Source organism: Rattus norvegicus, chromosome 5, assembly GCF_021556685.1.
Source record: "Rattus norvegicus strain SHRSP/BbbUtx chromosome 5, alternate assembly SHRSP_T2T, whole genome shotgun sequence".
In the NCBI taxonomy this organism is placed as follows: Eukaryota; Metazoa; Chordata; class Mammalia; order Rodentia; family Muridae; genus Rattus; species Rattus norvegicus.
Window position 1 is genome coordinate 159,336,336 of NC_141538.1, and position 16,453 is coordinate 159,352,788.

The window sequence follows — 16,453 nt, forward strand, 5'->3', positions numbered from 1 at the left end:
GCCTACCACACCTCAGTGCCTTGAAGCTGACCTCTCCAAACCAGTGGTCTCACCAGGGTGGATCTAGCGGTCACTTCCTTCAGTTGGGAGTCCTGAAGGAAGGGCTGGACCTTCCACACAACCTGGAAGCATTTCCAGGGCTTCCACTCTAACAAGTCCCTTCAAGCCATGCTGGTTTCCCATGAACTCAGGCCCAGCTGGGCTGCCTACCTACCCGGTCCTGTTCCTGCCGGCTCTGGGCATCTCGCTTCTGCCGTTCCATCTCCAGAGAGATGGCAGCCAGACTGTGCCGGGTTCCCATCAACTTCTCTGACAGTGCCGTCTTCTCAGACTCCTTCAAGGACAAGGCCTAGGCAGAGGCAAGGATGACAGGACTTAGGGTGTGGCTGGTCCTTTCTCCTCGCCTTCCCCTGGTGCTCACTGAGAACACTGGTTAGACCCAGGGCAGAGGTGCCTGTTCACTGTAGTCCTCCACTAAGAGTTCGGGAGCAGCAGTAGGGGCCTGGATGTGGGCATGATCTACAGATCTAACTAATGCCTCAACTTCCCCAGGGCAAAGACTTCCATCACTCTCCTGTTACAGATAGGATAGCTGTAGCCTAGGGGGGTGTGAATTGCCCAGGGTGACAAAGCCTACAGTCTGTCCTGCTCCATACCTCACAGAAAACCAAGAATGAACTATTCAGAAGAGCCAACAAGTGCCTGTGGGCACAGCCAGAGGCACCCAGCCTGCAGCAAGCAAGGAGACAAGAGAATGTGAGATGGTTTGCCTTGTGTCACCTGTCACTGCCACTGTGTGCTAGGCTCCAGCTCTCCTGTCCTTACAGGAAGGCACTGGCTGCTTCCTGCACTCCTGCTGGGTCGGGGTGTGCTGGGCAGAGGTAGGAGAGCCCCAGAGGTCGCCCAGGACCACAGACCTGCTGCTTCTCACTCTCCGCCAGGAGCAGGCCCTCGTCCCGCTCCTGCTGCAGTGCGGCGATCTCCTCACTCAGCTCCTCCTTCTCAGCCTCCATCCGGGCCAGCAGCTCCTCTCGCTCCTGCTGTAACTGGCCCTGCAGCTGGGCCCGCTCTGCCTGAAGCTCCTGCCATGCAGCCTCCTGAGGGCCAGGGCAGGGCTGTGTGACACACTGGGAGGGGCCCAAAGAGTCCCTTGCAGACATGGGTCAGGAAAAGACCCAAATACCCCACAGCTAAGAGACACAGTGGGTGCCCAGGTCACTGTAGGGCAGGGCAGTGGGAGCTTTGCTGAGGTCACCTCAGGTCTGTGATGACAACGTGAAACCCAGCGCCTGGCTGGGAACAGGAATGGCCCTTGGGGGATGGCCAGCAGCCACTCAGGCAGAAGGGAGAGGTCTAGGTCACAGCGTAGCCTGGAGGCCCTGAGGGAAGAGCAGGCTGGAACCTCATGGAGCGGTGGGATGCGGTAACAGGGGTCCAAAGTCACAGATGCAGTCACTAGCCTGACCAGGTGAACTAAGGTACTGAGTGAGGCTAAGGGGACAATGGGGACGCCCCAACCCAGGTGATAGACAACCTGAATTTTACTTTTTAAGCTTTTAGATTTATTTATGTGTTTGTCTGCATGTGTGTCTATGCCCCATGTGCATGCCTGATGCCTCTGGCAGTTAGAAGATGGGATTGGATTCCCTGGAACTAAAGTTACAGATGGTTGTGAGCCATCGTGTGGGTGCTGCAGCCAGTGCTCTTAATGCTGGGCCATCTCTCCGGCTCTGTTCTGGCAGCTAGAGGGTTGTGTAGAGGGAAACGGGGCTGGCTGCAAAGAACTCTGGGACCCAGACTGGAAGAAGCTGAAGAGAATACAGACTTGTGGGCACTGACCAGGTCAAGAAAGGTAGGGCCAGGGGTCATAGCGCATGGCTCACTGGGAACATGACAGAGCCACGGCAAGGACAGCTTTCTTGGGGTGAGAACATTGCCTGTACCCTAGAACTTCCCAAAGGGTGGTAGGAGAGGCCTTCCTTCAGGAGCTGCCCTGCCACCTACTGGCCACATGTGGTAATTTCCACCGGAATCCATGGGTGGGTGTATCTCTCTTCCCACTTTATGAATCTTGCAGGGGGAAAAGGAAACCGTTGGAGGCCTCCCTGTTTCTAGAGGCCCCTATTCTAGGGATCACTCTGTATAGGGGATCCTCAAGGCGCAGGAACTGACAGGACATTTACTAAGCACCGGGGGCTATGTAAAGCCCTTCACAGGACCCACCCCACAACAATCCATCCCTGTTTCTAGGGAAAGAAAAACGCAGGCACAAAAACCTTACATAGCATCAATGGAGTGAGACAAGATCAGACACAAACTCAAGAAGTGCAAGCAGACTCGGTGTGCAAGGGACTTCCCTGGCATGCCTGCCCTGCGGTTGTGAACCTTGGCGGACGAAGTGGAAACATGGAGCTGCACACTTGTTTGTTTTGAGACAAGGCCTCCTCACATAGCCCTGGCTATTCTGGAACTACAGAGACCAGGCTGGCCTTGAACTCTGAGATCTGCCAGCCTCTGCTTTGTGAGTGCTAGGATTAAAGGTGTGCACCACCATGCCCAGCCTGCTCTCTGTGGAACCTACACTGGCCTTGCTCCCACATGACTTCGGGTCTCCATCAGGTTTGGACCTGATTTGGGGCCCGGAACTCTACATATCTGATAAGCACAACCACTCCCACACACCTTCTCAGCCACCCCAGAGACTCTATGTCTCGCATCTGCTTCACATATGTGGAAACCGAGGCAGGGCAAGACAGTAAGCAGAGACAGGGAGCCGCAGAGCCCTGCCCACCCCTCCCCAGCTGACCGAACCTTCTCCCGCTGGAGTCTCTGCAGATCCTCCTCATGGGCTGCCCGCTGTTCCCGCAGAGAGGCCTGAGTCTCCCGCTCTGCTTGCACTAGCTTCTGGGTCATCAGCTCCTTGTCCAAGGCCGCTTTCTCTTCAGTGGCTGTTACCTGCTGCCGCAGGCCTGCCAGCTCCCCTGCACAGGAGGGATGGATAGCAGGAAAGCAGCGCTGAGTCACAATCTCCCTCTGGGCCAGCAGACTTGGGTTGTTTGAGCCACACGGGCAAAGTCAGAGGTAAGGGAGCTTCGTGGCAACTATGCTGTCCTTGAGGAAGTGGCTCATCCCCTCTGGATAGCAGTTTCCCACCTGCCTCATGGGCTCACTGGCTCTTTTCTCCTCATGTACAAGGGGCACGGTGGTTGATGGGAAGGGAACCATAGAGGAGGATTTCAAAAATACAGGGACCCTGCTACTGACATGTTTGCTGGGCCAATACAATCCTCGCACATCACAGTTTTGAATGATATCTCTGGTTAGTTTAACTTCATCCTCGTCAAAGACGATGCTCCAAGACCAGTAACCAATCCACACCTCATGGGGTGTCTCCATTAGGGACAGCACCCCTCACTGAGGGGCAAAACAGAAGTTGTGTCCCACCTGGACCAGTAAGGCATGAACCCAACAGCAATGCCCTCCCTGGGACTCAGGAGAGTCCATTTCCATGACCCCAGCAGGGCCTGAGCGCCTTTGCTGAGCTGGAAGGACTGAATAGAGATAGAGCGTGGGGAGTGTGTGGGAATCGTGGGCTGGGACCATGGGGCTGAGATTCACGGCAGCAGCTGATGGTTATGAGAGTTCTCTAGGGACCTCAGAACCCTCCAGCCTCCCTGATGACGAAGAGACAGCAGTCACAGCAGGCACTTTGCCAAGGCCTTCACAAGCTACTTCACCTCATCCTGGCAACAGGCTAGGTAGGGGCCATTCCCCTACCTCTGGAGCCAAAGTAACCTAAGCTCGAAGAGGGAAGGGCCTGTTGAGGGGGCCATGTGACAGCTCTGGATAGGAACCAGGTCAGCCATAGCCACGCACCTCACCTAGGTTTCCTAACCTCTGCTAGACTCCAGTATCCGCAGCCGAAGTCTAGCACAAAGCCCAGGACCCAGACCCTTGTACCAGTCAGAGTTTCCTTGGCCAGCAGCAGGGCTTGACTGTCCGCTTCTAGCTGCTCCCGGCGGGCCTCGAGCTGAGCCAGCTGCCTCTGCACGTCAAACAGGCTGCTCTCCAGGGCCTCCTTCTCCAAGCTGTAGCACATAATCCCTGAGGCCTTGGGACTCGGCTTCCCCAACCCCAGGAAATTGTGGGTTTTAGGGTGCGGCCAGTATGGGCCAAATGCCAGCCTACCTGCCCAGCTACACGTGGGCTCCCCAGGGAAGACTGCACCTGAGCGAGGCTGCATTGGAAGCCTGGCTCCTAAGTAACTGCTCCTCTGGGTTAACCCCAGGGCGGGGCTGGACCCACACACCCGCTGCAGGAAGCTGGGCAAAGCCCACATCTTACTTACCGCAGGCGAATGGTCTCCTCTGACAGGGTCCGGCCCTCACGCTCGGCTGCTGCCAGCTGCACAGCCAGGCCAGCCCGTTCCTTGGCCATCGCCTCCTTCTCCCGGGCAGCGCGCTCCAGGGCCTCCACCTGCCGCTGGGACTCCCGCAGGGCCTGATCCAACTCCTGGTCCCGTCCATTCAGCTGCCGGGAGAGCTGGCAGACCCAGAGACTATGAGCAGAAGCCTTGGCTAGTTTACCACGCAGCACTCTAATGTGGGGGTCAGGTCCAGCCCTGGCCTCGTAGGGGGAGGCTGGGGTTTGAGCACAGGTTCCGCACTGGTGTGCCTAGGCAAACCCTAGCCTTTTCTATACCCACAAATGCACACGTGTAAAAATGGCCCCCAGTCACTCACTCTGCCCTGTGCCCAAAACATTCTAAGAAGCTGAACACAGCAAATGGTAAGGAGAACAGCTGTCCAGACTGAAGGGAGGAGCTACCCCTTCCTCCCAGGAGCCCTGGACCCCGGGACAGAGGCTGCACTACAGGGCCTGGAGCCTGAACTCCTAGGACCCAGAACCACCTTCTGGCTGTGTGGTTCCAGTTTTGCAAGTCCCTACTTTCTTCATAAGATGGACAGATCTTCACCAAGGCTGGCCCAGAGCCAGCACGTCCTCTAAGTGACAGAATCTTAGTCTCAGATAGTCAAGTGGCCTCAGCATGTGAGGAATAATAGCTTGCTCAAGGCCCTTAGCCAGTCGAAGTGAGATATGTATGAACCTAGAGGGAAGTGCCTGAGCCTCTGGCTCATCCCAGAATAGCACGTGAGTGGCCAGGAGCCCCGATCACATATGTGCATGGGGGCTCGCCCACCTGGGCCACCTGCTCCTGCAGATGGCTGCGTTCGCTGCGCAATACAAGGATCTGCTGCCCCAGCGCCTCCCGGGCCTGCTCAGCCACACACAGGGAGCCCTCCAGGCCCTGCCTCTCCACCTCCTGCTCCAGTCTCAGCTGCTCCAACCGTTCCTGCTTCTCCACAGCCAGCGAAGTGGCGTGCTCCGCCTGCTGCTGGCGGCCCAGGAGCGCCGCCTTTTCTTCCTCTAGCTGTATGGACAGAGATCCGAAGGAGCAAAGGGACTCTCCAGGACCAAGATGCCCTCCATCCCACCAGTGACCACAGGCAGTCGGTGGAGGCACTCTAGGGTGAAGGAAGGTGTCCGTGGTGTCGAGAACCAAACACCAGAACAGAGCAGGGCCCCCGAGCATCCTTCTATGATGCATAGGACAGAGACACAGAAAGGCAGACAGGATGAAAGACTGATAGGACAGACAGGGTAGGGGTGGAGCCCCGGCATGCCTCTGCAGCGTCTCCCTGGTGGAGGGGACATGGGGCTGATACACAGCATACCTGGGCGATGAGGCGGTTTAATTCCAGCTTGTCCTGGGCGAGACTCTCGTTGAGGGCACTCATCTTGGACAAGGAATCTCGCAGGGAAGCCTCCTCTGCCCTCAGCTTGGTCACAGAGAGCTCCAGCTGCGCACGGCCTGCCTCAGCCTGCAGTGGGAGAGATCCAGAGAAGCAGACCCTCACAGACTGGGTTGGGGCCGAGGAGAAAGGGTTGACCAGTCAGGCAATCCCCATCAAAGAAGGCCACACTTTAGAAGGCTGTTTGGAAGACACCTCATACCTAAAGGATCAAAAGGCAGAGCCAAGGGTCAGAAGAGACTCCAGTTGCACCCTAGGGCGCCATCATGTAGAGCCTGGGCCACCAGAAGTGGGACAGGTACCTTCCAAGCACTCTCAGGACCATGACCCCCAACTTCCTCAGTCTCTGGATGTATTTCCACAGAATGGATCGGGTGACCCTGAGCTTCAGGCTCAGGAGCCCCTGCAGTAGCAGGGATCTGTGGGAGCCAGCTCAGTGGGTAAACCGCTGGTCACTTAAGCATAAGGACATGACTTCATATACCAGCTATGTGCACAAGTTAACAAGTGTAATCCCAGTGTTCCTACAGCATGGGAGAGGGAGACAGGAGGGTCCACAGCAACTCAAGATCCAACTAGGGTAGGACACACAGCAGGGGACGACGAAGGGACCCCAAGGCTGTCCTGACTTCCATACAAACACCAGTGTACCAGTGCATGCATGCTTACAGGCAGAGAGAGAGGTAGAGGGAGAAGGGGAGATTTGAAGCACCGTAACAAATAGGTAAGAATAAAAAGTCAGTGTCTACCCAGAAGTAGGGGTCAAGGGCATGCTCAGTCTGCAGCCTGACATAGGGTTGGTCTGGTCAGTGGCTGACATGACTCACCTTGGTCAGCGCCTCAGCCACCTCTGCCTTTTCTGTCTGCAGCACATCCCTCTGCAGTACAGCGCAGCTCAGTGCCTCCCGCACCTCCACCAGCTCCTTGGTCAGCCCCGAGCGCTTCACTTCCAGCTGCTCCAGCTGCCGATGGCTGTGGGACAGACTTCTGTCACTTCGCTGCTCTGTACCCCATACAGGACACGAGCCCAGGTGAGCGGGGCACAGGTAGAATCCTGAGCACAAGAGCCTCTTCCACAAGAATGACCTAACCCACAGCCTCAGCTGTGACTCTGAGACACTGTCACGTCCGAACAGTGCCACGCAGGACGTAGTTCAAATGGCACCTGCTGCCTCCAAGGCTTCAGGAACAACTTCACACCCACTACAGTGCCCTAAGCATTAGCACTGTCTGTGCCGCAGAGACACAAACAGTGCAGCGTGAAATCCTGGCTCCTACCAAACAATGTGCTCTGGGGCAAGTCTCATGACCCCACACCCAGTGCCTCAGTTTTCCAATGCATAAAATGGGGCTGCAGAGATGACTCAGCGTTAAGATCACTGGGGATTGTTTCAGAGGACTTCAGCTGGATTCCTAATACCTACGAGAGGGCTCACAACCATCTGTAACTCCAGTTCCAGGGGATTTGACACTCTCTTCTGGCCTCCATGGGCACTAGGCATGCAAGGGATATGCAGGCAAAACACTCATACGCATTAAAAAAGAAAGTGACATAAAAAGACAGCACCCACAAACAGAGACAACTCTCTAAATCATGGAGTTACGTGGAGGGCTCAACAAAGGACTCCATGGGCTTAAGTGGTCGCTGGCCCTTCTTGTTACTGCTACTGTATACTGTATAGTGACAGTCATTGCCACCTTTTGTTCTTGTTTTCTGAGACAAGGTCTCTCTACACATCCCTGTCTACCCTGGAACTCACAGAGATCCTCCTGCCTCTACCTCTGAGTGCTGGGATTAAAGGTGGGCACAACCATGCCCGGTGCTTTAAGTTTCTTAAATGAGAATCATTAATCTTTAATATTCTTATCACCCAAGCACCTCCCTCCTGGACCCAGTGACTGCTCTTCCTAAGCCTCAGTGTTCTCCCGGGACTGCACTGGAAGGACCCTGGTAGGAAGGTGAGCAGCCCACCTGCGCTCTAGCTCGCGGCGGGCCCGGGCACCCTCCTGCACCGTGTCCTCCTGCTGGTCCTCCAGCTGGGTGTGCTGCCGCCTCAGCTCCTCCTGGGCGGCCTGCAGCTTTTCCAGCTCCTGGCGCAGATCCTCAGCTTGCTGCTGGGCCACCTGCAGGCTGTGGCTCAGGTTGCCCTTCTCCCTACAGGACAAGCAGGCAGAGGAGAGGGAGCTTCTGAGGCTACTCTCCCCCAGGGGTGGTGGCTGGACTGATTGACTACTCTGACTACATCTTCTGTCCTCCGGGCCACTGCCTCCAGGAAGCCTTCCCTGATGCTTTTCACAACTGATTCATCTCACTTACACCATGCACTGAAAGCTTCTCTCTCTCTCTGTTTTGTTGTTGTTGTTGTTGTTGTTGTTGTTGTTTCCCTATGTTGCCCTGGAACTCACTTTGCAGACCAAGCTGGCCTTACTATATAGCCCTGGCTTGATGGGAACTGTTATACAGCCTGGGCTGAACTCAAACTTGAAACGATCCTCCTGTCTCAGTGCCCTAAATGCTGGGTTACAAATACGAGCTACGAGTCTGCTTTTCTTAGAGACTTGTTTGTTTGTTTGTTTGTTTGTTTGAGACAAGGTCTCACTATGTTACATAGGCTGACTGGCCTAGAGTTCCCTCTGTAGACTAGGCTGGCCTTGAACTCACAGAGATCTGCCCACCTCTGCTTCCCAAGTGCTGGGACTGAAGGCATGGACTGCCACACCAGCTTTCCTGTTTATTTAGGAAAAGCAGATTTAAAAAATTTTAAAAAAAATTTAAAAACTATCACTCACTTTGCAGACCAAGCTGGCCTTACTATATAGCCCTGGCTTGATGGGAACTGCTATACAGCCTGGGCTGAACTCCAACTTGAAACAATCCTCCTGTCTCACTGCCCTAAATGCTGGGTTACAAATACGAGCTACGAGTCTGCTTTTCTTAGCAAAGGGGAAAACAGAATAGTGTCTCACCAAAAGAAATTTCACTCTCTTGCTCTCGCCTTCTTATTCCCGCTCTCTCCCCATTCCCTTCACGCCTCTCTCTCCACAGGCTCATGGCCGGCCTCTACTCCTCTGCTTCTCTACTCTCTCTCTTTTTACCTTAATACCCTCAACTCCCCTCCCCATGCCCTGAATAAACTCTATTCGATACTAACAAAAGCAATTCTATTACATGTGAATTATTTATTTGTGTGTGCTGGGGCACATGTGACACGGCACGAGTGGCGATCAGGAGCTAACACTGGTGATTCAGTTCTCTGAGTGCACGCTGCCCTTGCGGAAGGGCACTTTGCTCTCAGCAGCCACCCTGGGTAGCTCATGGTCACCTTAACTCCAGACCCATAGACATCCAGCTGACAGCTCTGGCGTTTTGGAGTGCACATGCCCACATGCATACAATTAAAACAAAATCAAAAATTCTCTATCTGAGAGAGGCATAGTGGTGTATACCTGTAGTCCCAGCACTTACCAGGCCGGGCCAGGCAGATCTCTGAGTTTGAGATCTGCCTGGTTAGTCTACAGAGTGAGTTCCAGGGCACTCAGGGCTACACAGAGAAACCCTGCATTGATAAATAAGTAGACCGATACATTTTTTAAAATTGTCTCTAGGGTGACAGGGCTGCAACTGGGCTGTAGCTGGGGGTAGTGTTTTCCCCTGGCAGATACCAGGCCTTGGGATGCATTCCCAGCAAGAGGCAACCAACAGGAAACAGTTCAGAACAGCACTAAGAGCAGAATTCTAGAATGGTCTATAGCCCCATGTATCTACAGGGGTATCTGAAATGTAGCTAGGGCAACAAATGAACTTTTACTTCCTTGAAAACTAAATTTTGCCGCCTGGCTGATAGGAACCCTCGGGCTGAAAGGCCTGACTGGCTAGGCCCAGCACCCCCTGCTGGCCCCTAGGCCTCATCGCACCTGCTCAGGATCTCGTTGGCACTGCGTAGGCGCTGGGCCTCACGCTGCGCATCCTCTTGGGCCTGGACTGAGGTTGCTGTCTGGTCCCGGAGGCGCTGTAGCTGCTCCTCCAGGCCACGCCGCTCACCCTCACTGTCACTAAGTTGCTTGCGCACGGAACCCAACAGATCTTGGCTGGCTTCATAGCGCCCACGCATGTCCTGGAATATGGGAGTGGTGGGGTCTGGAGAAGCCCACTCACTCTCTCTTAACAACTCCATAGTACTGGGCGAGCCTGGGGCAGCAGACTGCACCTCTCCCCACTCCTGTGCCCCACCTCCCTACGTCCCCAGGTCTGGCAAACCGCCCAAGAACACCGGCCCCAGATACTGACTCCACCCACAAAGGCCCAGGCCCCGCCCCCTTGTGGCCTCCCTGAGATCCTGCCTCTAGTTTCTAATTCCTCCTCTCAGACTTGTCAAAGGGTCTTAAGCCCCCAAGTTTTATCTCCTTTTCTTGGGCTCTAGCCCCTTTTCTGAGGCATTCCCAGCCATGCAGGCACTCCGGACTCCGGTCCTTTCTAGAACTCTCTATTAGCAGCTATTTCTCAGGGCTCTGACCCCGGCCCAGGCCCCGCCCCCTGGGTCTCTGGCTACCTGGACCTGTAGCTGGCGCTTGTGCAGGGCAGAGTGGATCAGCGTGAGTGTGGAGGAGTCAGAGCAGGCTGGGGACAGACCTCGGCGTGGAGAACGACCTCGACCCGGGGAGGAGTGCCGCGGTGGAGTTGGAGTCCGCTGGCCAAAGAGGCCGCGGAAGCTGCCGTCTGAGGTATCCGCAGTGCGCTCTGAGTTGCTGAGCTGGACACCACTCTCAGTATCAGAGAGGGCAGCCTTGGGGCAGGGAGGAAAGAGGAGTAGGGTTAGTTAGGTGGTTACCAGCATGGACGAGGCAACGTGACACTTGCCACAAGCCCCGTTCTCCAAGAAGCCTTCTGGAGTCCATATCTACCTGTGAGCAGCCTGCTAAGCAAGACCCTCTTGCTCACTGCCCTTCAGAACCCTCACAGTTCTCACAGGGATAACTGCAGCAAGGCTGAGTGGGCCAGCAGAGGTGAACAGGCCCCACCCACTTCCAGTTCATCCCAAGGCCCCAGGGCATGTGGCTGGGGGGCTCAGTAGTGTCTAGTCAGCCCTGTGTAGGCTGTCACCATACCTGTGCCAGGTCTCTCAAGGTCTGCTGCAGCCCCTCTCCATCCTCAGTGTCCAGGGTTGTCTGCTCCTGGAGCCGCAGAGACTCCTGGTGACAAGAAAGACTGGTCACAGATATGCCAAAGCATGAAGTTGTTCCTTCCTGGTCCCCTCAGGTAGCAGTTAAGGTCATACCACACCATCACGGAATGGATGAGGCCCAGAGACACACAGTACCCTGTCCTAAGCCTTTGGCCTAGTGAAGAAGAGCCCAAACTGCCCCACACAGCATGTGTGGGGCCCAGGCAGTGCCCTGGGGGTATGTATCTGCTGGAGATACAGCAGCCTTCCCCTGGGAACCCAAGAGGGAGTCCTGGCTCCACACACACTGCACTGGAGAGACCCTCGGGCTTTGGTTTCCTCCATTGTGTAATGGCTTGTTGCAGGGACGGTGGAAGGGCACAGAGGTGAATGTCACTGTGCTAAGCCTGGCGTGCACTGTGACAACAGCACCCAGTCTGGATGGGATAATCCACCGTAGCCCAAGCAGCCTGGCCCTCAGCCAGCTGCCATGGATTTGGCTGGCGCCACATCTCACCAGGGCCTCCAACTTGTCAGAGAGGGTCCTGTTGACCTGGTCCTTCTCTGTGTTCTGGTTCTGAAGGTGTTCCACAGACAAGGCCAGCTCTGTCACTCTGGAGGGAAGAGCAGAAGAGGTGAATGGGGGATCTGCCGCTGCCTCTCAAGTTCACCAGCATATGCCTGTGTTTCCTGAAACTCAACGAGGACCCTAGGATCCACTTCCCCAGGTACCCGACCTGGAGTAAGTTGCTTCTTGCCTGGGGACCTCTGAATTCTTAGCTGAAAATGGGAATGGGGTTACCGCTGTCTCTCACGAGAGAGCTGTGGGGGCTCACCTAGGAGGCAGGAGTGGGGGGAGGGGGTCACACATGTCATCAGAGCTCATTCGGGATCCCCAGGGAAGGGCCCAGCCCTGGTGAACACGCTCCCCTCTGAGGCCCTACAGGGGAGTCAGCAGTGGACAGGTCTGCTACCACCCACCTGGCACTGAGATCAGCCTTGTCCAGGTCACTCTGCACCTGAAGCTGGGCCAGGTCCTTCTCCCGGAGCAGCTTGGCCCGTAGCTGCTCCTCCAGTTGGGCCTGCAGCAGCTTTTGCTTCTCCAGAGCCGCCTCAGCCCTGCTCTCAGCCCGCTGCAGGCTGGCACTCAGTCCTAGGCCCACCTCCTGGACAGCCCGGGATGTCCGGACTAGTTCTCCTCCTAGCTGTAGTAGGTCCCTGAAGAAGAGCAAAACAAGGGGGTATGAGGGTGACCCCTATGTACAAATCAAAACTACCTGTGACATATCTGTCATTATCAGAGTAGGGAAGCAAAGTCACATAATGTCCAGTGTGAGCGAGGCTGTGGGGAAGTCGGCCTGTGCCTACATAGCTGATGGGAGGGTAAGTAGGTGGGGCCCCAGAGGAAGGCAACTAGGAAAAGCCCTTTGCATCTATGACACATCTTCCATAGGCCCAGCATGAAGCGATGACAGATGGTTCATGTGGCGTAGCAGGAGTGGCAATCCTGATGACACCAAACATCCATCAAAAGGGAGATCACTATCCAACAAGTAGGATCCAGTCAGCGGATCCTACTACAGCCGAGAAAGACCAACAAGGAGGCTACTCATGATGGGTGCGCCTCCCAGGAAAACAAACAGATGAGGAAGGCCTCTTCGAGAAGCATACAGCTGAGCTGGAAGGAAGCACAAGCTTGCCATTAAAGTTCTCAGGAGGTAGAACAGGACGGTAGCACTACAGGCTAGCCTGGACTACAGAGTGAGGACCACCCATCTCCAAAAATGGGTGGGGGCAGTGAGATGCCCTATGTGTAAAGGTGCCCGCTGCCAAGCCTCATGACCTAGGTTTGGGCCTGGAGACCTATATGGTGGAAGGAGAGAACTGACCACTCACAGAAGTCGTTCTTGGCCATCACACACACACACGCACGCATGCATGCACTCGCACATACAATAAAGACAAACTGGAGAAGCAATGAGGATATTCTACAGAGTATATATGCCAAAAGACAAAAGGGCTGTGTGAAGACAGACAGACAGACAGACAGACAGACAGACAGGAGTGGAGTAGGAGAAAGCTGCTTTATTTGCTTATAAAGTAACCCGGGAAGGCCACATAAGGAACTGGGGGTCCTCACTTGCCTTAAGAAGGGGAGGAAGTGGGGGCTGGGGATTTAGCTCAGTGGTAGAGCGCTTACCTAGGAAGTGCAAGGCCCTGGGTTCGGTCCCCAGCTCCGAAAAAAAGAACCAAAAAAAAAAAAAAAAAAAAAAAGAAGGGGAGGAAGTCACATCAGAGGGAGGGCTGACTTTTCACCAGCATCGTTTTGAAATGGGAACCTTAAATATGTGCCCTAGTCAAGAGTAAAATTGGGCGGAGGCCAAGACAGGAGGGTTCTCTGTGAGTTTGAAACCAGCCCGAACTACATGCCAGGCTCCAGGTCAGCCAGAGCTACATAATGAGATCCTGTCTAAAAAAATAAAGGTTTCCATGCGGATAAAACACAAGGCCCACTTTAAAGCCCCAATGTGGGCTCACTCTGCATGAACTGCAGTGCCAAGCTTCCAACAGCAGGGGGCGCAGGAGTGCCACACAGAATTCTAGTTAGCATGCAGTAAGTCAAGCGCAGTACATAAACATATGCTTCTGTTGGGGGGGGAACACTGCACTGCTGGGGGTCTGAGTCCTGCCAAGAAAACAGCAGTCTGTGATGTAGCCACAGATCTGTGGCAAGCTCACATAAACACAGGGCAGCAGAAGCTAGACTATAGGAATCCCTGAGGACAGCCAGCCGCTTCCTGAATAAGAGACTTAAGAGACCAAAAGAAAACCTTTAGCCAGGTATGGTGGATGACACAGACACACCTGTAACCCCAACACTTGGAAGAAAAAAGTTCAAGCATGCGGCTGGGGCATAGCTGAGTTGGTAGAGTGCTTGCTTCACTAGGTCTCTTCCCCAGCAATACATAGTCCTGGCATGCTAGCACTCGAGTGGAAACAGGAAGGTCAGAAGTGTAAGGTCATCGAGATCTGTATAGTGAGTTTCTAGACAGCCTGGAATACACAAAGGCTTCAAATCTGAACTCAGCTACCCTCTGCTGTGTGATGGGAGACGGTCACTCAAGTTCTCTGATCTTCAGTGTGAAATGGGGTGTAGGAGAGTTCCTGCCTCAGAGCAGCACTGAAGGCCATAGGAAGAGCGCAGTCCAGCTGAGCCCCAGCAATGCTGACGGCCTCTTCCCACCAGCCTCCTCTGCAGGCCCAGAGGTGGCCCGGGGCACGATTCACCCCATCCTCCTGAGCAGCCAGGCCTCACCTCTCGGTGCCCATCTTCACCTCGCTGGCCATCCTTCGGAGCCCCATGACCTGCCTCCAGAGGAGCAGCAGGCGGCTGTGCTCGCTGCTGAAGTAGGCGTTGAAGGACTAGGGAGAGAGACGCCAGGGTCACTGCTGCATGCCTGCCCCAGGGCTCCGACAGCATGATCTAGGACAGGATCTGTGTCTCTCAGAGATGAGCACCCGGGGCCTAGAGAGACCTCCCAGCCACCAGGGTATGACACAACCAAGGGCTGGGCATTAACGCTCTACATGTGACAGTGACTACTCTTTACAAGGAAAAGCCGGTCAGACTGGCCCAGGGCATGTGTTACCAAGGCCAGCTCTCCCAAGAGGGCCGGAACCACCGTGCTCTCCCTGCCCCTCTCCAGACTTGGTTTGACCCTCTGCAAGGACCCCACGGCCATGCTCCCCCTCCAACTGCCCCAACTCACCTCCTCCTCACGCCTCCATGTTGCCTCCCTCTGTTCCAGCTCCTTACAGCTTCGGGTCCAGTCACTGGTCACCTTGCAAATGTCCTCGCTCAGAGTCTGGTTGGCCAGGTTTGCCTGGTCTAGCTGCTCTCTCAGCATGTCGTTCACCTGGGCCAAGCTGGCACTTCTGGGAGAGGTGGGGGGGGGGTTGTTCAGTGGACGCTTGCTCACTTGTCCTGAGGGTGCCCACAGGCTAGCCCACACCCTCACCTCTGCTGCTCTTTCTCTAGGCGCAGAAGAGCTCTGTCCAGGTCCTGGCTGTGCTCTGTGTCCTAGGTGAGGAGGAGGGGAGTCAGGGCGAGTAGGAGACGGAAAGGTCTATGCCTACCCCTTCTTGTACCCACCCTCAGTCGCTGCTGCTCCAGCTCGGTGGACCTTTCCAGCAGCTGCTTCTCCATCTCTGAGCACTGCTTCTTGTACTGCAGGATCTGGCAATGTGTAGGAAGCAGTGTGAGCCCAAAGGTGAGAGCCGAGTGAGGCGGAGTGAGGGCAGGGGTGGGGTGGGCAGCCCTGACCTTGGCCTGCAGCCGCTGCACTAGCTGGGCCTGCCGCTGCTGGCCCTCCTGGTAGGCCTGTAGCTTGCGCCGGTAGGAGGCCTGCTCCTCCTGCAGCTGCCTCCTCAGCTCCACGCTCTGCCGCACCAGACCCCGGGGCTCCTGTGCCTCCAGCTCCCCAGTCTCCAGCCGCACAGCCTGCTCCAGCTGCAGGGAAGGGCCCTGGGTGAGAGTCCTGTGCCTCCTGGGATGCAGGTCCAGGTGTCTCCAGGACACACCAGGCTGGGCCCAGACCCACAATGCCTTGCAACCTGATAGCCATGCACTCCAAGAAGCAGTTACAGGCAGGTAGGCCCAGGATGCCATGCACATGAGCATTCAGATGGAGCAGCCATGCACACACAGACAAGGCAATGCATACAGCGGTATACGGAGCATGGCACACAGATAGCACATGCTTGGGCACACAGAGCACACATGAGCACACAGGGCAGACATGGGCACATGACGCAGACATGGGCACACAGATAGGACATGTTTGGGCACACAGCACAGACATGGGCACACAGATAGCACATGCTTGGGCACTCAGGGCAGACATGGGCACACAGATAGGACATGCTTAGATACACAGAACAGGCACAGGCACACAATGCAGACATGAGAACATATGTGGGGTGAACATGGACACACACTGATGAAGAAGGAATGGTAAGGAAGGCTGGCTGTGGGCTCGTAGGTGGGGCACACAGACCGAACAGGTATGGGCACATGGACAGGCCAAGCATAGTACACACAAGAGACAAGCATGCGTGTGTGCAGGTAGACCTGCCACCACATGCCTGCACACATACAGAACTGGAAGCAGACGGTAGAGGTGCCCACCCCCTCCATGCACTCTGCTGCTCCTTCAGAACAGAGTCTGTCCCACTATGATTTCTACCTCAGACTGCGGCCATGTCTCCTGACCCTCTTCCTTCCCCAGGGCAAGCCCAGGAAAGCCTGGATTTTTGTTCCCCACTGGATTCAGTACTTAAGACATTGGCTGTGGGGTGGGGTGGCTCACACCCAGGGGCTGTTTGAGACCACTGAACTAACAATGTAAGTGCATGTGAGTCTACTCAGAGCAGAGGTGTTGACACACAGAAGATCGGAGCTTACAGAGCACCTGTAGC

The 16,453-nt window shown here is 55.4% G+C and overlaps 1 protein-coding gene and 1 long non-coding RNA gene across 19 annotated transcripts in view; one reads left to right on the top strand and one right to left on the bottom strand.

Annotated features, from left to right (window-relative positions):
- Positions 1 to 16,453, bottom strand: part of Crocc (ciliary rootlet coiled-coil, rootletin) — a 42,677-nt gene that overhangs the window by 14,164 nt on the left and 12,060 nt on the right. For all 16 annotated transcript variants that reach the window (XR_015619755.1, XR_015619754.1, XR_015619753.1 and 13 more), the window contains 19 exon segments: positions 15,300 to 15,485; positions 15,129 to 15,212; positions 14,995 to 15,056; positions 14,746 to 14,911; positions 14,292 to 14,398; positions 11,957 to 12,193; positions 11,493 to 11,589; positions 10,920 to 11,003; positions 10,364 to 10,597; positions 9,729 to 9,928; positions 7,786 to 7,968; positions 6,641 to 6,785; positions 5,736 to 5,882; positions 5,201 to 5,431; positions 4,349 to 4,542; positions 3,961 to 4,088; positions 2,812 to 2,981; positions 918 to 1,097; positions 215 to 349 (listed from right to left, as the gene is read on the bottom strand). Coding sequence is in view for 13 of the 16 variants with exons in the window: in XM_087549450.1 (XP_087405576.1) it covers positions 215 to 349; positions 918 to 1,097; positions 2,812 to 2,981; positions 3,961 to 4,088; positions 4,349 to 4,542; positions 5,201 to 5,431; positions 5,736 to 5,882; positions 6,641 to 6,785; positions 7,786 to 7,968; positions 9,729 to 9,928; positions 10,364 to 10,597; positions 10,920 to 11,003; positions 11,493 to 11,589; positions 11,957 to 12,193; positions 14,292 to 14,398; positions 14,746 to 14,911; positions 14,995 to 15,056; positions 15,129 to 15,212; positions 15,300 to 15,485 (2,970 nt within the window). In the remaining 3 variants the exon portion in view is untranslated.
- LOC120103023 (uncharacterized) lies at positions 1,361 to 8,976 on the top strand. 3 transcript variants are annotated; one of them, XR_015621290.1, is made up of 5 exons: positions 1,361 to 1,478; positions 2,836 to 3,081; positions 6,683 to 6,844; positions 7,690 to 7,772; positions 7,975 to 8,969. It is a non-coding gene; the product is annotated as an uncharacterized LOC120103023 (long non-coding RNA). The 3 variants fall into 3 exon arrangements; XR_015621292.1 differs by having other exon boundaries at positions 1,361 to 1,468; XR_015621291.1 differs by lacking the exon at positions 2,836 to 3,081 and having other exon boundaries at positions 7,975 to 8,976.